The sequence below is a fragment of the Semicossyphus pulcher genome, unplaced genomic scaffold (genome assembly GCF_022749685.1).
Source record: "Semicossyphus pulcher isolate SPU_LCO1_2020_fin unplaced genomic scaffold, fSemPul1.0.p SCAF_28, whole genome shotgun sequence".
NCBI classification, from domain to species: domain Eukaryota; kingdom Metazoa; phylum Chordata; class Actinopteri; order Labriformes; family Labridae; genus Semicossyphus; species Semicossyphus pulcher.
Genome location: NW_027211702.1, coordinates 4084040 through 4105321, shown reverse-complemented (window position 1 = coordinate 4105321; position 21282 = coordinate 4084040). Strand labels below are relative to the sequence as shown.

General features: G+C 41.9%; 1 protein-coding gene across 1 annotated transcript in view; it reads right to left on the bottom strand.

The window, feature by feature from the left end:
* The window catches only part of LOC138605197 (ephrin-A5b-like), an 83513-nt gene extending 62724 nt beyond the window's left edge, over positions 1–20789 (bottom strand). The window contains exon 1 of the mRNA XM_069677315.1: positions 20048–20789. Coding sequence (XP_069533416.1) covers positions 20048–20172 — 125 coding nt within the window. The 5' untranslated portion in view covers positions 20173–20789. The remainder of the gene's footprint in view (positions 1–20047) is intronic.
* Between the last annotated feature and the right edge of the window lie 493 nt (positions 20790–21282).

Below are 21282 nucleotides of genomic sequence, written 5' to 3'. Positions count from 1 at the left end.
TGCGGTCAGGTTCTGGATTTGTGAGGGGAAGAGAATAGTACCTTGGGTTTTAGCTGCAGCTGCAAAAATCTTTCTTTACATTAAAACTTGATTTTTTCACTTGTTTTAACTAAAAAATATCTTGCAAAGATGGAGTATTAGTATAAAGATAGAGAGGTCATCAACTTCTGTAGTACTAGTAAAATCGAAGCATTTTACGGCTCGTTAAAATAATCTGAAATTTTGCCCGAAAAGTCTCTTGTTTCATGAACTTTGTGTTTCTGTTTTTGTAACCCGCCCTGGGATTTCTGCTTATATCAGCATTCTTGCTAACTTTGGCAGGTTTACAGTCTGTATCTTTGGCTCATTAACATGCCTCATCCCTCTCAGAAAACAAATATATGTAGTAAATATAAGTTTGTAGAGTGTCTGTGTCTCAAAGCAAGACAGATGAAGGCAGACTGCTGCATGGAAATAAAGGAAAACACTGATTTAGACTCTTAAAACATGAACACTCTTGAACTTATTGTAACAAAATAGACATTTGCAGGTCGTAATAGCAGACAAAACTCTGCAAAGGGCTGAATTTATGTTAAACTACACATTAATAACAGCTTCGCTAACACGTGAAAATCAGCAGGCTCTTCTGGGTCATTATGTCATCTGTAAGTGTTGAGATTGAAGCTTTTTGAACGCCTCCTCAGATCTGCCAAAGAGCATGATCTGCAGCTAGAAAGCGACGTTCAGCTGCCGCTTTGATGAGCACAGAAATGCGTTTGATGTCGGTCAACTCTTCAACAGCAGTGACGCGCAGAGACGAGCCCCTAACCGAACTTGAGAAAAACCTGTAATGCAAATTCTTGTCTGATAAAGTGCAGCGCTGCATCAGAGAGAGCAAGAGACATGTCCGTTAGAAGAAGGAGCCTAATTGGAGAGTGAGTGTGGTCTGAAGTGGACAGTATACAGAGAATGCAGAAAATGCACTATTTGGATTTGGAGGGGGAAAAAAAGACTCTGAGACGCCAAGGTCCAATTAGTGCGGTATACGATGTGGGATCCAAACATTTGTTTACAAGAGGCTGTTTCTTCCTCGCTCTCTCCTCTCAGGGACGGGGAACCCTGGTCGGATTCCACGGCGGCTCCACAACAGAGTGGGTGTGGCTACACCGCACAAACCTCGGGGCCTTTTGACATTACACTGCGTAACCATGAGGTCAGAGGAAGGCTCTTTCTTCTGAGGCACAAAGGAGTGATTTTTCACTCGCCCCGTGAGAACAGCGGCGAATAATGAACCCTCGGGCCCCTGGTATCACGTTCGGTTTCACACGCGTCAACTCCATTCTGGAGCGGAACAAAAGGGGCAGTAGGAGAAACATTTGTGGGGAGGGAACTGTGTGCCCAGGGCATGCCATGCAGGGTGAGTCTGAAGTATTTTAAAGGTGTTTTAATGGCAATGATGCTTAAGAAATTAGCAGGGAATTGTTTCTTTCAATCATTAGGGCCAACAGAAATTTGCATGTGAGGGCATTGTTCAAGCTCAGGCTTGTTTTAGCGTTACAGCATGAACAGAATCAAAGTGTATGTGGAGGGAAACAGTCCCATTGTCTAGGGTCTACATAGTATGATATGTTCTGTGATATCATGAGCCTAATTGATGACACCGACCAATCAGCTGGGGCAATTATTGGCTGTTGTGACACCTCTACCTGCTCCATGACTCTTCAAACTCTACTTGTATACATACAAAGAGTAGAGTCGTGTCACGTTTACGATCTACGTGAAACAATGTTTATGGAATCATTCTTTTACAGTTTTCTTTCTGTCATTTCCTGCTGCAGTCTGCACACCTGAGACATGTTTTAGACAAAAGAGTGTGCAGAGTCCTCGCCTACTCCTAGACTGTGTCGAGATGAGAAACTGTCTGAATAAGGAAACATAAAATATCCTCCGAGATTCACTTTTCATCAGTGGGGCAGGAATTTATTGCCCGACTGGGACTAAAAAATGCGACTTTCCAATTCTAAGACAGTCTGTAACCAGCACCCGGCCGCCCGCTCTGTGTCATCTGCTCCACTAAACTATAAAGCTTTTGGGAAAGGCCAGACGGATTAGGCTGCAGTTACTCTGACATGAAAAGCTGCTCTTAATTCAAAAGCTCTCATGGCTGATTAATCACAAATTATGATCAAACAGCTGACTTACAGGATAAACATATGACACCCCGCTCACAAGTCTGCGTCTGCATCTGTGTGTGTCCGCCTGTGTGTGCAAGCATGCATGGTCTGCATAAGTGTGTGTGAGACTGTGTGTGTGATCACACTGTCTCCCCAAAGTCTGCAGACTCATTTTCCACAGTAGATTAAATGTGTGTCTGTGCCCACAGAGCACACCGCCAAATTAAAGTCACCAATGTGCTGACATTCATCTGAGCGGGATCAGCAGCAAGAGAAGTTTCTAAGAAACTCACAAAAGAGTCTGAATTCTGAAAAAGACTTGGTTTGGAGTCTGACTGAACAATTCAGGTCATAATCAAGTGCAGTCAAGTGTCTGTATGCTAATCAACCTGCAAAAAGTGCCCAGTGGTTGATGTTGGATGTATAGAGGGAGCGGAGGAGTGCTGAGTGGTCAGTAGTTAACGTGATTTTTTTAAGGGTTTAGAACAAAGCGTTGGAGTCTGAGACGCTTTAATCGCCTCCTCATATCTGATAACCGAGCAGCGGGAGCGAGCAGCTGGATGAAAAACATCTGGACGGCGAGGTTAACCGAGCCGAACCAGCATGCGGCTCACCTGCATGTGCGGGGGAACCTTTTGTGGGTTGCCCTCGTTGTGCTCATTAAATTGTTCTAGATGAAAATATAAAAGACATAAATCCTGAATGTGCTTCAGCATGTTAGCTTAGCAGACATTTTGTGATTTGGGAGCTGTACGACACATTTTGAATGTGCTCGCCTGCATTTTGGGATCTTCTGCAAAAAATATGCTTTACACAAAAAATTTGCAATTTTAGGGTAAAAATAATTACATTTATGTAAACTTCAATAAGTTCCAATAGCAAATTAAGTTATTAATCATATCATAAATAATAGTTTTAGGGTCCTACAACATTTTTAATATCACAACATTAACATAATCACATATGCATCTTGTATTACACCAGATTTGGGGGCTTTAAAAGGCCGATTTGGAAGACATTTAGTTCATGTTTATTTGTACAGGGACAAGTAAGAAGCAGGTAAACCGATGCCACACACTACAGCATTTATAGCCTTGGCTAATTAGCAATGCCCGTCCCGAGATGGGCCTTTAAAATACATGAAATCGACAACAAATGCCCAAGAGACAGACTCAACCATTAAACAGATATTTAAATAAAATGTACCGACAAATTTGGTCATTAAACAAATTTGGTGGAATCGAACACTGAAAAAAAAATCTGATTAGATCAAGAATAAAAAAATTACAAATTTCAGAGGCACGAGACCAGGTTAGGGATCCTAACGCTCCGTCATAAATTTTGGGACAAAACATGACAAAAATGTTCGATTATAAAAATGAGTGCCGGTTTAACTGCACAGATTTCAGGATTTTTGTGCTTTTGCTGGTGTTATAAATAATACATTTGGGGGATTTAAAAACACTGTTAAATATTTTTCAGTCATGGCAAGAAATCTTTAGAGGTCCAACATGCAGCATTTGTAAATCTAACACATTTTTACACTTTGAAAAATTGCATACAGCATATTTGAGTGATTTACATGCACGGCAACATATTTTAGGTTTATGCCAAAAACATTTTATGGACCCTTTAAACCTGTTTGGGGTTAATACACCGTGTTATGGAAGTCTTGTGCTTTTGGGAGTTTTAAAAAAGAAGAATTCACGCTAGATTTTGGGGGGATTTCTCGTACAGCCACACAGACTACTACATGTATAAAAATATATCAAAATAAAACTGTCTGAAATGCACAAAACGTGAATTCAATAATAGTAGTTTGAGATATTGTGGTGGTGTCACAAAATGGAACTGGTCAGAGATTTGTGTCGTTAGGGAACTGTACAAAACAGGTAGTTCAACTTTTAACAGTTTGATTTTTTCCTCCACTGTTGTACACGTCAGTTTAATGGGGGGTTACAAAATGTGTCCGCTTCCTTGAAAGGAAAGCACTAGAAGCTCTGGAAGAGATAATGAGCAAGCAAAGAGCCATGAAAGCAACCCAGCGTACTATAACCTCTAACACTGTGGCAGACTGTATGTGTGTGCCATGAAGAACAGCGACCATACAGATAGTGATTGATCAGATAGTTGTTGGCATCTCAGTTTGCATCCTACAGAAAGCAGCAGGCTGCAGCAGCTTGGATTCAACATGCTGCATTAAGAGCTTTGCTCCCTTCAGGCAACAGCAATTCTGGGTTATTCCTACCCTGGTGTATCTGGCACAGTTTTGGTTATCTGCGCTCAGCGGGCCAATGGAAGCGCAGCTGCTCCACGCCTCATTGGCTGCCGCGGGGTAATAGGTTAATCCTGATTGGAGACTTGCTGCGAGGACACACCCCTGTTTTTTGGGGTTCTTTTCTGGGAAGGGGGGGTTGAACTAATTAGCATATTTTACATTTTCACTGCAGTGTGGAGGATTTGTAACCTAATTTTAACATTTTTGGCTCTGATGAGTAAAAGGTGATATCGGCAAATGTAAAAAAGGCCTCTGAGCTGGTGATTCAGCCTGCAGAGTTCAAACTTCAAACTCTTGATTCAACAAGGGAAAAATTATCAAAAAAATTAATCATTGCAACACAAACTTTATACCCTGCAGAGTTTTTGCTGTGCTTCCAAATAATCAGAAAATAATGTGATTTTCTGATTGGAAAAACTCATTAGGCGTGTCAAACAGAGGTGCAGAACCGTAGCACCACTTCTCCCACTACACTGCTGGGTTGCTGGGCAAAATTTAGAACAGCCTGCCTCCATACAGGAGTGGCTCGGTGGATGGTAAATGTGTGTGACGTCTTAGCCGGCGTGTTTCTCTAACCCCCCTGTGTATCGCGTGTCTAGACCTCACCAGCACTACTTCTGGAAGGGACCATGTGACGCAGAGGAGCGGTCACAGGACTCAAACATCCACACTTAAGGCCCATGTTTTTTTCTTCGTCTTCTTCGATCAATTCTTGCCTTTTATTCCAGCCTATAATCACACAGGCTCAAATGAGTGAAACTGAGGGGAAGTGACAGAGTTGGAACCCGGCGCCGGCGACACGCGGCCGCATCAAAGCGAGGTTCAGCCCTGCTAATGCCAGCTAGCTTTGAAAAGAGGTTTTTTCCCAGTTATTTAGGTACAGCGCCGGTCATAGGACGTAAAACCAGATTAATATTCAAAACTATGGCTCGTACCACACAAAGCTTTTATTATATATTAAAAAATAATTTAATTAAATAAAAACTGATGTTGTCGCAATAAGTTTACTGCAATCTTTAATTTTCAAATATTTTTTCTTTCTGTTAAATCTGTGATTATTAAAACTGGTTCAATTTAACCGAATATACGCAATTTAATTCATTTTAAGTTGAACTTAGTGCGAGTGTAACGTGATATTAAGGTCTGTAGAAAATGTATATCACATTATTTTGTAAATAAATATATACAGTATATTTAAAAAGCATTGGAAAATAATATTAATATTTGTTTCCTCGAAAAGAGAATATTTAGCTGTAAATAAAAACTATGATTTGGATTGTCGTGTATTTTAATTAAAGGAATTAAAATATAAATATTTATACTTAAATGTATTTATTCTTTTAAAGTAAAAATTATTTAAAGAAAATTAAAAGTATTAAAAAAAAATTATTCTGACTATGAATAAAAATAATATCGTTAAAATTGTGTACAAGCTATGATTTATGAAGAATAGAATATGTCTGGTTTTTATCAATATTTTCAGATGATCTTTGTTTGCATTTACAAACGACTGATTTACTGATTATTACTTGACATTGCTGATTAAAATAAAATGTAATAACATGTTCTCCCTATCTGTAGATATTATTACACCTGCCATTAAATCACACTGTACACCAGAAACATTCAATCTGTACTCTTGTTGCAGTTAAGAAAATGAAAGTCCACTAAAGTAAAGAAAAAAAGTCATTAGTGAACTTTTCGTGACCGAGCTTTTGCTACTTACAAAAGTCCACTAAAACTTAATAGTCACCTCCACGCAGAGACAGAAATATGAGCAGTGAGCCATAAAGAGTTCTGATGGAAACCTAAGCAGCCGGCACACTCAGGAAACAAATAAAACATCTTTATGAGCCGGATTTTATGATCTTAATAGGCACAGTCCCGGTCCAGTGGCCTCTAAGTGCTCTGCTGGACAGGTCTGTGTTTCAGACTGCGGCTACTGTCTGCTCCGCCACGCACAAAACTACTGCACAACTCACTGTCTTCATTACGCCGGCTGCTGGGTAATTAAAAAGAACACTTCCACAAATTACAATAAATTTCCATTAGCTGGGTCTAATGCACATTTTGCATATTAAGACACAGAATATGAAGCTAATTGATACACAACAAACACTGTGTGCTGGAGTCGTCTGGTCTGGGCACTTTAGTTTGAAGGTGTGGTGATTACGGGGCAAAAACACTGAACTATTACTGATGCAGTTATTTACAAAACTATATTTTTTATAAACAAGTGAAAAATATGAAATAAAGAGGTACAACTTTCACATTTACCTGCACGAATTAACATGTTTAAGTATTTTCTGCACTGAAAAGTCATTTTCTTCAAGTCTGACTGAGTTTTCTAGAAAATTCTCAATTAAATGAGCTTAAAATAAGTACGATAATCCCACAAAAACTCAACCTTTTTAGGATTTTAAACTTTTGGTTTGAAAATAAATAACTAAATAAAAGTTTTTAAAAGTTTCTTGGTTTTTTTTTTCCCCTAGTTTTTTGCAGCGATCTGTCTTAAATTCTAACAAATTATTGCCCCTGAAATATTAGAAAAGATTTATTTGTTGCATTAAATCAAAAAATTATTTACAAAAAGTGCTAACTGTAGGGAATTTGTCTTTGTAATTTTTTGGCCATATTTCTGTGTCTGTGTTTTGCAGCATATTCTCTGCCTCATAAAAGAACTTCGTGGCATTAAATCGGAGTGAAACTTTTAGCGAGGTTCGGGGGTGGAAACCCGTCTGTTCTCCTGTGTTTTGTTTGTTCCTTCAGAGTTCATCAGTCTCTTTGAAGCAGGACGGGACAGGTTCTCTGTGACCTTGTCTCTTTTGTTAAACAGACAATGCGAGCTTGTTGGACCATTAGTTTTCTCTTTGTAGGTGCTCGTCTAGGTGTGATATCCACCCTGTCACTGTTGATACCGCAGAGTCGGCCTGGGGATGCTCTGCAGGAAAGGACAAAGACCGACTGAGACAAAGACGTGATTTACAACATTCCTGAAGTGTAATTATCTGAATTTTACACCAGAATCAACTTGAAAACTTAAAACTACAACTCAGAAGGAAAAAGAGGCGAGAAAAGCTCTGAAAAGTCCTGATAACCAAAGACCCTCGATTCATAAGAACGTAGTACTCTGCTAAAGTGGCGCCTTCTGATTGGCGGGAAAAGGAGAGCAGCGATTGGCTGCGCGGTGACATATTCTGTGTCGACTCAGCGCTGGGACCTGTTACGCCAGATGCCCTCCTCTCGTCCCCTGCAATGTTTGCAGCCCCACGCACGCGATCCCTCGCTCCGCTTGGCTGCACCCTCTCATCGCATTACTTCTGCTATTCTAACTCCTCCATCAATTATGCACTAGAATAACTCCGGGCCCTGATGGAGCCAAGACATAAAAGGGGATCATCAGCGCAAGCGCTCGCAGCGTCTGCCCGCGCGTTCCCATCGTGCTGCTGCTGCGAGCAGCGATACGAGCGCCAAGGTAGCTGCGCGTACGGGCAGCAGTGATGGCACACACGACGGCTTTGTGCACAAACAAACACATCACAAAACATCATTGTGTTAGTGTGTCAGTCAGGCTGCCAGACGTCAGACAAACTTATTTTAACATCATCAGATTTGACTTTGTCTTATCCAAAATAAATGATTGTGTCACACAAAATTTGGGTCAAACTATTACAGTAGTTTCACAGTAATTGGTGCTGATATTTGATGTATTTTTCACGAGAAACAAGCGTGAAGAGTGAATTTTGTTGTTGCACTCATACCTAAAAGATCTGTGAATCAAGTGTTATTAAGTGTGTTAAGTGTTATGTTATTTCAAGGATCAGAACGATTCAAAAGCTGGACGAGACAAAAACAGATGTTGTCCTACTGACCTCTGAACGGAGCTGAACTGAATCACAAACAACTTTTATCTTGGATTTCCGTAGTTTTCATTCTCATAAAGTCTCTCTGATCCGTTTTTGGATCCGGTAGTGTTTTGCGATGGCCTGATTTTAATCATAGTTTCAGGAAATCTCTTCAAGTAATTTTATCCACCACAATTCCATTTGAACGAACAAACTTCTGTAAAAACACAACAATTTTGCAAAATTGCAGAGCGGTATTTCTGCACGCACAGATATTTCTATTTGGTAAAATGAGAATGTAAGGCTGCAGATTTAGGAGGATCCTTTCCATCCAAAGCAGAATCAAGTTATTAACTATAAATCGGCCACAAATGAGCAGCAAAATTTCCTCAAACAACCAAATAGTGTCAGCGAAGAAAGAATTTCCAACAGAAAACAAAAAAACATTTTCTAAAAAATCCTGCCTGTATCTTAAACTAGAGAGAAGTTAATGAGGCCTCTGCACTGCAATCAAGGAAAAACAATCAACAATGCAATTTTAAGAAACACTATTTTTTATTTCAGTCACAATTTTTTTCCACGTTTTATGAAAATCCGACTTGAAGAATTGAACAGTGGAGATAAGTGCCTTCCTTTAGAGACATAAATTATATCCTGACAAGCAGATTTCTTTGCACTCTTCGAGTGTCAGGTCTGTAAAGATCAGAAAACGCTCCAGTGACATCCCAGGATTCGTAACCTACTTTTTATTCCTTGAATCAAAATGGAGTCGAATTTGGAAAATGGCTGCCTGAGCTCCTCGCTCCGCCACACAGAGCAGAGAACAGGCGAAGAGGAGGAGGAAGATGTCAGCCACGTCTATGGAAAGAGTGCATGTCCTAGCAGTCTGAGAATTCAATTAATGAGCGTACAGCTGAAGTTTGTGCGATGATAAAAAAGCTAAAACAATTTAATCGCACTCATTCATCAGCACAGAAACACTGGCCAGGAGATAATTTATGAAAGAGCAAGAGAACAGACGACACAACGTCGACCCCTCTATTAGAGTCATGGCGGTCCTGACCTGGATTTCTCCTGCTTGCGTGTGAAGGTTCGTCCAGGCTCTATCGTGAGATCACAAACGGCTTTTTTAATATTTCATGGGTCCCAAAGCACCAAGTGTGCTGAAATCCAACAGGAGGAAACACTTTGAGTCTCGACGGGCCGGAGAGCCACACGAAAGGTCCCGAAAAGTCACACCAAGTTCACGAAACAACAACTGCTCTTCACGCGAACATAAATAACGTTTATGCTTCCAATATTTTCGCCGTGGGAGCCTGAAAACAGCAAAACATGTAAAAGTTCTCTGTTGTGGTGAAACCAAACACAGCTTCAAACCCTCATCAGATAAACCCAAGTGATTACACGAGACATTTGAACCGGAGAGACAAAAGCAATTAGAGCGAGCGAGTGTTGAGATCTGCTCACAAAAGCAGATTTTCCTTCATCAGAGATGTTTTGGTTTGTCTTGTGGCCGTGTGTACGTGCCACTCACAGAGCCTCATCACTCTCTGAATCACACATGAATCACAAACCTTGACTGGAAAAATAATGCGCTCACACGTCAGCTTTGCCTAATTTCTTCCAAGAAACACAAAAAGCGAGAAGTCAGCAGCCGTTTGGAATCAGGAAACGCGGCCCTGACGAGGAGGTGCACATACTTCTTCTCTCAGGCCTCCCTCCAAAGCCGCACTGACCCAAATATACTTCCAGAAACATTTACTGTGTTTGGCCCCCGCTGTCAAAATGATCACATTTGCTTTTTATCAAGAATATATTTCAAGCCAATTTACATTTCAGCTATAATACTCTATGATTTCAATCTACCGGTGTGCCAGTGTTCTTATAAGCTCCTTTTGTTATAAACCAGAAGAGACATCGAAGCCTTCCCCATCAGGAACGTCACGTAGCAGAAGAACGTGCATCACTGCCAGCGAGACAAAACTAACTGATCATCCTAAATGAGGCTTAATGACCTCAATGAGAAACTTCTTCACTTCTAAACGAACCAAACAGGGCAGAGAAAACACTGCTGATACGGCTGATTCTCTTCTTCGTCATGTTGAATTAACTCATCCTTTATATTTACTCTACACTGTAAAAAATCTCCATTTTATCGGGCCCTTTTCTTTAATATGACCCCTAAAATATCCACAGGTATAACAAAAATACCAGACATGACATTATTTTCAAAATAAATTATCTTTGTCAAGAAATGTCTACTTTCTGTTCTTGTTTTTAGTTGCATATCATGAGTGCAACGATTAACCACAGTCACATTCACGTATCTTTACACTGCAAAAAATCTCCTGATCAAATCATTATGTCTGCTGTTTATTAAACAAATCAACTTCTTGTATTCCTTGTTTTAACTTGCAGATATGTATATTTGTGTTTGCAAACTGAGAGCAATGAATAAACTGTCAAATTTGTGAACACAGACCAGATCGATTAAGCAGATTCTGAATTTTCTCGTGAGAAGTTGTTCTAGATTCAAGATTCACACGACTCCTCAAAGTTCAGTGGAAAAAATCAGTCATGCAACACGATTTCAACTAGTTTCAATACAAATCTACTCCTCTCCTGACATTTCTGCTTGTTTTCCTTCTTTTGAGTTGCTTTCATTTCTGTTTTTGTGGTCGTAAACAGAAAGCAACGAACAACCAACTTCGAGTTCTTTGTATGCATTTCCCTAAAAAAGTTGTTTCAATTCTGATATTGTATTTCCTAGTAAAAAGCGGCATAGAGCAATGCCACAAGTTGCACTAAAGTGCTGAGAATACGGTTGATTTGAGTTGGAAACAGGATCAAATTTTACAGAAGTACGACTTCAATAATAGACCAAAATATCTTGTTATGGTGCAGATTTTTGCAGTGCAAACATTCAGACCTGTAATCACAGCCTTCCTGCAGCTGCAGAGTCACTTTTCTAACTCGCAGACATCTCATGGATTCTAGCTGAAAGTCTCGACAAACTATGAACTCAGGTTTCATTACTTTTTGGTGTGGAGGAGACTTCAGAGGAGCCACTTTGCTATCTTTGATAGTGTGTGATGGCCTACAAACAGCAGCAGCCTCTCCGCTCTGTTAGCAGCTTAGAGGCTCTTTAGCTCCTTTTTGAGGCAGTTTTTAGGAGCTTTACTGCGGTCATTAGGAGCTAAGGCTGATTAATGTGAATGGTCAGGCAGGGCCTGGCTTTCTGAGGGAAGAACAGAGAGGGGTGAAGGGTCCCACAGGAAGTGTTTTGTGTCTCCACACAAAGGGAGGGCTGACCTCTTAAGCCCCTTAGAGCCTCTTTGCTAATACCCTCACCGGTGCCTACAAAGACACAGGGGATGCCATTTCACCACTCACATTTAACCAGCATACACACACACAAAAAGCCTGCTAAGATTAAAACGGCAGAAAAGTGAACCTCTGTGCAGCAGAGTGAGACTGTGAGATTAGGCCTGAAGAGTCCCCCGCTAATCCATTGACTGTCGCGCATATCAAACACAGGATGCCAAACCAGCACAGCATCTGATCTGGACACAATGAACGTTTGAGGCAGAGAAGTTTCATTTTCTGGAACTAGTGAAGAAAATCAGCACGTAGTAAAGACTGTTTTAACTGTTACTCTCCTGCTTCCCCTTTCAAGATAAAAACAATTCTGGAGAAATTCTTCAAACAAGTTTATTGTTGAATTAGAAACAGGTTGAAATAGTAACACGGCTTCAAACCATTTTTGAAGGTTCCAGAAGGTTCCAGAACGTACTCTCGTGCTGAGATTGACCTGATTCTGTCTTCTTCAAGATATGAACACTCAATTTTAGCAAGTTAAAAGCTGGAGTCTTGAAAAGTTGTTCCATGTTGGAAACTGGGTCAAATTATCAAACAGAAGATTTTTTTTTTTTTTTTTTAATAATTTTTTTGGGCTTTTTCTTCCATTGATAGGACGGCTGAAGACAGACAGGAAATGTGGGGAGAAGACAGTGAGGGACGAAATGCGCCATATCATCGGCAGACCGAAAGTCGAACCTGCGATCAGTGCAACGCAGACTGTAGCCTCTGTACGTTGTGCGCCTGCTCTGCCAACTGAGCTAAACCACGCCCCAAGATTTTTAAGTCTGATATTATTTTCTTAATCAAGAGGATTTTTATTGGAAGCTATTGTGCTGCTGCATTGCCAGTAGGGCTGTCAACGGAAATTCTTACTTCGACTGTATAACTGAATTGTAATAAAAAACGGATCATCGGTTATTAAAATGAATGTTCGTCGTGAAAAAATTCTGCACTACCGCGGCTGCCTAGCGCGTTCTCACGCGTGCTCGTATGTCCTCGCGCGCACTCTCTTTGTTAGGCTGAATGCATCATAACGTCGCTTTATACTATGATACGTTAATAATTAACTTTAGTCTCGCTGATACGAGCGAAAACAGCAACCGTGTGCCATGTGGTAATGATGGCAGAGAATTTAAATCCCAGCCCGGCCCGAGAGAGAGATTCTCACCCGCAGCATAACAGGTGTAGATGTTGATTTTATTAAAAGGCATGTTTATGTTTAAATAAATATACCTGTCACGGCACAGCTCGCTCGGAGCGCTCAATGTCCACTCAACCGTTATTATTTTGTTTATTTTGCGAGCTGTATGAAGCCTAATAAATATATCTTTGCAAGTAAGTTTGTCTCTCGTTGTATTGGTATGTCCTCATGTCGACATACTGAGCAAAAAAAGATATTTGAATAGTTCAAACCTTTTTGTGTTTTTTTTAAAAAGAATAATTGAACGTAATTTTTGGCCAATTTGACAGCACTAATGGCCAGCTTGTTTCACGAACGAATAAAGCAAACTGCTTAAAGAAACTGACAATCGGCTCTAGAAACGAGCCGTTAACATCTTACAGGAGTCTCGAAGTAATCTTCCATCACTGCAGTGTTCATTTTGTCTGCTATTTTAGATTCAGTCTTCAGACGAAAACGTTTATTCGTTTTAGTCACATTGTAGTCATTTTTACCCTTCATAGTTTTAGTCAATTAAAAGTCAGCACATACAGGTTCACTCTGCCGTAAAGCGCCGTCCATTCGTTAACGGGTAATATAGAGCCTTGGCTGAGGATACGTTTATGGAAACTTCTGGAACGTAACGTTACGCATGTAAAGCCACAGAACGAAGCTGTGCAGTTACAGTAGCACATACTGCACGTTCCTCTCTTGCCTTTCTGCAGCAGCAGTGTTGGTTTTTACCGTTAACACTTTTTATATGTTCACCATTGCTTCTTATTTCGGTTTCAGGGGGATCTGCACGTCCGTTAACAAATTCAACCAGTTACAGGAATGCATCGCTTGTAATTTGACTGAGGGATTAGACGCACCGTGGGGAAAATATCAGGGATTTTAAACGTCCGACAGCCCACCACTAACATTTCAGTTAACGCAAGAAAACATAGCTTATGCATCGTCAGAGTTTTAATTACAAACTATGTATTTTTAGCTCGTCAACATCTCGTCTTCGTCATGGAAAAATATTGTTGACGAACATTTAATATCATCATTTTCATTAACATTTTTTTTTCTTTGTCTTTCATTGTTCTCAAGGTGATGGTGCTCAGTTCTAAAAATATCTTGAAACAGTTGTCCTTTTTTGATTCTAGTGAGAGACTCACTTCTAGAAATATCTTATAAGCTGATTTGCATCCTCAAACTTGGTGAAAGGATCAGTTTTTTTTTCACTTCTAGTTGCCAATTTTTCAGGATTCTTATGCAGAGATAAACCATTCTCAAGCTGCTGACGCTACCTTCAAGAAAAATCGTTAAACAAGGAGACTTAATGAAATCTGTTTTAGGTTTTCATGCTTCACTGACCTCTTTGCACTTAGTTAAGGGAAAGAAGAATATGGGGGCTCAAAAATGTCCAATAAAATACTGTAACAGATACATTTTGTGAGAAGAAGTAAAATTAGCAAAAGAAAAGAACACTTGCAAATCAGGGTGTTGTAACCTTGCTTTTGCTGCATCAGCTCTTGAGAGGAATCTTGCCGTAAACCAATAAACCTGCCACACTTATTAGTAACCCCTTGTCACCACTTCCTGTCAATCACGCCCTGGCAGCCTGAGGGCCTCTCCTTATTAGTCGCAGCGTAAAGGGAGGGCGGGGGGGGCGCTACTCTCTGCAGGAAGGGTCGTAGAGAGCACGAGGACTGACGGGCGTCTCCGCAGGACAACTGTTCCCTTTCCACAGAAATCTTATTTTATGAAACTCACAGCTGAAGTGACCTGAAGGTTCAGTCTGATTAAGTCCATTCTGTAAGGTTCAGGTGATTAACGCAGACGAGTGGTAGGACACTGAACACGATATGAGAAAGTGAATAAAGCAGATATCCTATCTGTGAAGTGCTGCTCTTTCATTTCATGCTCTGAGAGACCGGAGTGCTGTAAGGAGGCTTAATGCTCCTGCACTTTGTAATAAAATGAAAGGTAAACCTCAGATAAGAAGCCTCTCATCCTCACTTTATTGATAGTTTCTGAACCCTCCCTGCAGGAAATCACATTCACTCAGCTCTCTTTGATGCCTTTTGAGATTGACACTTCCTCAGGGTGGAAACACCAGCTCTGACCCCACCCTGGGACTCAGCGGCCTGGACACTGTTCCTCTGCCGTAGCCTCTGGCCTCTATTGCGGAAGTTTCCAACCACCCCCACAACTGTGCTGTCCCGCCTGTTATAATCCCCCTGCCCCACCTCAGATAACATATGCATACTCCCCAAAACCACGTCTCCCTCTCCCGTCTCCTCCTCCCCTAATTCTGTCTCTCTGCACAGCTCAAACCCGGCCATGGGCCGCTGAGTACGAGCTAAACAATAGCGGCCTTTGAGGCGCTCTGTGCCGGCGCTGGGAGAGGGGCTGTGGTCCTGAGACCCAGTCAATATTTGGACGTGGTTGCCTTTTTGTGTCCGTTTTTAATCCAAGCGGAACCGAGCGGCAGGGAGCCGGGAAAGGCTGAGAGGGGAAAGCGAGGGTAAACACAGGGAACAATGCAAACTGGGCAACTCACAATACCACTGGGAAACTATCACAACATCAGCTCGCCACCAAGTGAAAAATGGAGTATTGTTTCTTTAAGTGGAGATTAAAAAGAGAGCAGTGTAAAGAAAAGCAAATAGTGGAGGTCATTCTGCTATGAGAAGAAATGTGGGCACTGAAAGTGTCATGTCGAGGAGCTTTCTCCAGTTTCAACCAAAACCAGTCACATATGCTCAGAAACAGAAAGGGAAAATAAAATTTAGCTCATCAAAGAGTTCTTTCAAAGTCAACAACCACACGTATGTCAAACATGAACACAGGCCAATGAAAAGATTCTTTGATTGTCTTATGGAGAAATATGTTGCATCTGCTGGGGAAAGCTTTGGCGGGGCATTATCAGGGATTAAAGGAAACCCCCGGGGTGACAGAGCTCTCCCTGAATGCTGGAATCCCTCTCCCCAGCTGTCAGGTCGTTAGTCCCACCCAATGAGCTTCTTTGATGACGAGAGGTATCAGTTTCCATGGCGTCCGAGACACAAACAGCTCGGGAGATTAGGGTCGGAACCCGTCCCTGATTCTCCGTTGATCCCACCTATCAGCAACAAATAAACACCTTGGGCCACGGCAGCGCCCGCCTGCGGACCATATGGACCCGGGTGGGTTTTAATGAAGCAGCTAAATAGCTGGTGAGCAGGGAATTCACTAATAGCTCCTTGTCAGAGCAGCAGTAAGTACCCCACTCGTACGCTTTATTCCATCATTTGGTTACCGACACAGACGGCGAAGCTGACAAGGAACATCTGTGGCTCATTTTTCTTACATGAGCTTTTTCCACAACCAAACGCTTCAGTTTTTATATCCTGAGTTTTGCTTTCTGCTCTTTGGCTGATGTTTCTGTCCGAGTGCCACTTTCTCTTCAGACAAACTGAATACAGGCTTCAGGAGCGGGAACTGGCACTTCATACGTGTGCGAATAAAAAACACTTTATCACAGAATAAAGTTAAATGTTTGGATAATTTTAATCTAACAAATTACACGACTTTCTTTCAAGGCCTACTTTATAAAAGCTTTATCTAATGTTTTATAATGTTGACTATAATCAGTTACTAATGCTTTACAGATCAGGCATCAGCCTTTGGTTTACAGGGTGCTTAAGAATTATTTATTAGCCATTTGTTTCAGCTAAGGCTGCTACGCTGTGAGATTTTCACGGTACGATAACCGTCTCAGGAAATATCACAGGTTTCATGGTATAAAGGTACAACTTACTACACAATTATTATTATTATCAGCTACAGTGACCCCTAAAGGGATGGAATCAAGGCTTTTTTTCCACAAATATTGAATTTCACAAATCATGATGTTCTGATACGGTAAGATTATTTAATAACTTTTACATGGCATATTTCAATACCAGTACCTGTATACTCCTGCAAGCATAGTTACAACTTCCTACCTTCCTTACTCAGCTAATAAGGCTTTTTCGATGTGCAATACTTAAAGTTAAACAACATACGTCTTTAATCACAATATCTGAAACCACACGGTGTCTACAACTACATTCATATTACAAATACAGTTTTCTGGTCAATTCCATATCCAACATATTCTATATGTTTAATTATTGAAAACAACTTTCTCACTTTGTAAAAAGTCATCAAGGTTAAAATAAGTGTGTCAGTGGGTCAATAATAAAAGTTTCTCACATCTGCAGATTAAAATGTTTTTAATTAATGTGGTTTTAATCTTCATGCTCCTCAGATCTGTTCAGAATTTAGCAGCTGAAGCTTATCATTAAAAGGGACTACTTTGTTGCAAAACTGTCTTTTCACATCTTTAAACAGTAATTAATTGTTTATTTGCATTAAATCCATTAGTTACCTATAAAGACTTCAGAAAGTATGTCTCGTAGTAAAGTGGAACCAACCGAGTTATAAACTTAGAATACCGCTAACATGACCTTGTTAAAACCACCAGGCAGTACAGTTGTAGCACGGCCTCCACACGTTACTCTCCCGTATTCCTCTATGAAGATATCCAAAAGCACACAAAGTCCAAACGAACAGGAGACTCAACCGTGTTTATCCCCACGCTCTTTACAGATTTTTGTGAAAATAAAACTTTTTTAATAAAGAGAAGAGCATTTCCTGACTGTCCAAACCTCCATGCAATTTGGAAAGACGTGCACAGCTTACACACATAACATCCTCAGACTAATGGACTGACTCTAGAACAATGGAAAAGATTTTACTGCAGCCTCTGCAGGCACAATTATCTGAAGCCTTTCTGGTTCTATTTGGGGGATCTGGCACAAAAAACTACTTCCAAAGTCATTACATCAAATGTATCTCAGCAGTTTCTTTCTTACAGGGATCCCTGATACCGGAGTTTCATTTAATTTCATTAAGTAGCTTATACGAGTGAGTAAAGCTACTCGCTGTCACTGTGGAAGCTTTTCAAACTCCAGGCGAAACTGAACCTTCCTGAGGGCTGTAAATCCCTCCTCAGCGCTCACAGCCCCGCTCGTCTGAGTCTAATCAGCAGCAAGAATCAGAATGAGCGCAGGAGGATGTTTCTGTGAGATGAAAGCACAGCAAACACGGACACACGTTTATCTAAATAACAAGAAGGTTTCTGTCTTTCAGCCCCATTTCAAACAATAGACAAACATGAAAATGTCATTGCATTTCCATTTTTCACGACTCACTTCCCTTTTCAATTCCAGAGCTCCTGTAGGGGATTTCATGAATGGCTGAGTATGGACTGCTGCTCCGGATGCCATTTCTCCCACTTTGGTCAAATATGCAGCAGAGAAGGCAGAGGAGGGGGGGACGAAACTCATCTGGAAGTTGGGACTGTACCGCAGCAGGTTCCCAGGGCTCCAATACTGAGTATGGTTACATTAAACAGCAGGGATCCGGGGCCCGAAAGCTTGTATGGAATACTGTTAGGTTCTGCTGAGGGTCATGAGGCCCCCAGGCTTCAAGCACGGCCCTCTCTTACATTCTACAGCCGGGGTCAGGTTTAGATTAAAGTCATGAATGAGAAAAGGAGACAGTCATTTAGAGTTACTCATTTATTTAGCCTCCATTCTGCAGAGACAAAGCCCAGGCGGGGTGCCTGTGCCGGGGCCGTCACCGGGCCCCATGGCCGGCGGTGCTGCCCCGGTTTTGACCCTGACAACGGTCCCCTGTGCGCTGCTTAACCCGCAACTCGCCTGGTGACTACCGAGTGTGTGACCTCAGCATGTGTGGATCTCTCACAAGACCGGGCACCACGCTGGGCCTTGGCCGCAGCTGAAATACCCCTGTGTACCCCCTTATTGTCTGCCTCAGCGTGGGCCGGGAGGGGGGCAGAATGGGCGGAGTGGGGTGGGGAATGGGGAGCATGGCAACCAAGAAACCAGACTTGGGAAGTGGGAACAGTTTTAAGGCCAACAAGGGAGAAAAAAATGACCTGCAGCCTGTGAGCAGGACAGAAAGCTGTTATCAGACACAGATATCTGTCCGTTAGCCGGGCAGGAACTCTGTCAGCCTTTGATGTCAACAACACATTTGCATTTGTATGATTAACATCCTGTCAGGTCGACTCCTCTGAAGACCAACAAACCAGTTTCTTGCTTGTCACAGAGAACATTTTGATGTGAATTTCTTTTTTGCTCTGAAACTTTAGCCGAGAGAGTTTTCTAGTCCCTCTGAAACAGAGTGAAACACTATGTCACGATGTACTCGAGTGCCAAGAGAGAGGCAGCGAGTCACCAGAGATGCCCTGACTAACACAGGAGAGGGTTGGAAGAAGAAACGTCTCTTCACTAATCAATCTGGAATTATCTTTGCTCATATAACAAGCCTTCCGCACACAGTTGCAACGCTCAAGGTTTAAACAGTAATTTTATGATCATCCAACACCCACAAATACACTTAATCTGTACTTTCTAGGCAAAGCAGCGACACTGTGAGACTAAAAATAAACCACTTCAACTCCAAATTGACCAGAATATCTGCAAAGTCTCCGAGGATGAATCTTCATTTGGCAAAAAATCAATTCTGTCAATCCTAATCGACAGCAGCAGACTGGAAGCGACTCAGCATTATTCAAACGCAGCCGCTCAGCAGAACACATTTCTCCCAGCGCTTCTTACACTCCTCATGTATTTCATTTTCGCCCTGAACGCGGAGCAACAGCGAACATTAATGCGTAATGGCGCGTAATGGTGCGTAATAGCGGTCAGGATGTGTGGAAAATATGCCATGTTGTTCCTCTGTCAGCAGTGATTTATGGTGCAGGGTTTATTACAGAGATGGTTTGATATGGAGAATTATTAACCTGTAATCATCACAATAATCAATCACTAAAGTGAAGGTTTAAGTCAAAAGTGAACCTGAAAATATAAAACATACCATTTAACAACCTTGTGTGCGCCGAAGAAGAGTTCTTACTGGATTTAAAGCAGATGTTACACTTTAATTCTCTCAGTTACAAAATGATTAAAAGACATGTTGGTCTTTTAAATATTTATAGTAACGTTTTGCTTACTCAAGTGAGTACGTTTTGCTTGAAATGGTGCACAGAGTGTTCAGAGAGAAGCCTACAACCAGCCACTCGACATTTACACATCTATATAACGGTTGTTATGCAGCGACAACCGGGCAACGTCAAGGGTGAAGGGAGCCCCTGTGTGCCGGTGCGCCCCTGCAAGAGAGCGGAGAAGCGGTCGGGTCGGGTACTTACTTGGGGTTGGTCCGGTTCCAGTAGACGGCGTAGCGGTCGGACACCACCTTGGAAGCCGGGTCCTGGCCGAACACACACATCCCAATGATGAGGATGAGGAAGAGGATCATTTCCACCTGCGGCATATTTGCTGTGGAACTCCGCTGAAGCCAAATCGATTAGGGTCCCTCCTCTGGTTCAGGTTTAAACACTCTGATGGATGTGTGGGTGAAGTGTTGACACTTTACGCGTTTAATTCCCGCACAGATGAAGCTTCCTCCTTGGTTTTCGAACCAAATTAAAGCTTTAATGCCTTCTTCAAAAACAGCTGTTTTTGTTCAGTCTGCGTTTTCTCAGTCTGATCAATGACTTTGCACAAAACGATCACTCCTGACTCTCTTGAATTAACAGTTGTTCTTCAAGAATGGAACAGGCGGTGAAAATCCACAATATTTCAGCCTGATCCACGAACTCTCTTCCTCCGGCTCAACTCTGCGCAGCGAACAGTTTCTCCAACTCGCATTGAATTTCCCAGAGAGGAGGCAACGTTGCGTATGCAGTTGAAAATATAAACAGAGAATAAATGTTCCACAATGCAAAGTGTAAACAAAGCAGAACGCAGTCCTTGAACCGTCGCCCTCTCCGGCTCTGGATCTCTGCTCCTGTTCGCTAAGATTCACCGAGAAGCCAAGAAAGAAGAAGACTCAAACCAGCAGTTTCAGCTCCGGCTGAACCCGCAGCAGCCCGAGCACCTCTGCCCTTCCGAACAACGACACACGCAGTAAATCAGAGCTCTCCGCCGCGCGTAAACACACACAATCTCCGGGTTAAATGTCCCCTGAAGTGCGCTGTTATCAACGTGCAGGAACCAAACCAAGTCAGCAGCGCTGTGGCTCCTGCGGCCATGCTCTCCCGGACCAACCCCCCTCCTCCACCAACCCCCCCCCCATTCCCTCTCTCTCCCTTCCTCCCTCCTACTGTGCCAGCCGGAGCACACTGCAAAAAATGTGCGTCTTTGCAACTGAAGCGTTTAGGCTGTTGAATCTTCTGGGAATTATGTTTTCAAATTAAATTAGGTTTTCTCCAAATTTATCCAACAGCTCTGATTTCTCTCTACTTTGTGATGCGTCACGTTTTCACAGGTTGCAGAAAATCCTTTGAAAACTGGTGAGGCTTATCGGAAAAGTGCTTTTATTACACCAGTTCAAGTTCATTCATGAGGCACTTTGAGTGCAGACGCTGCAGCGCTGCGCACA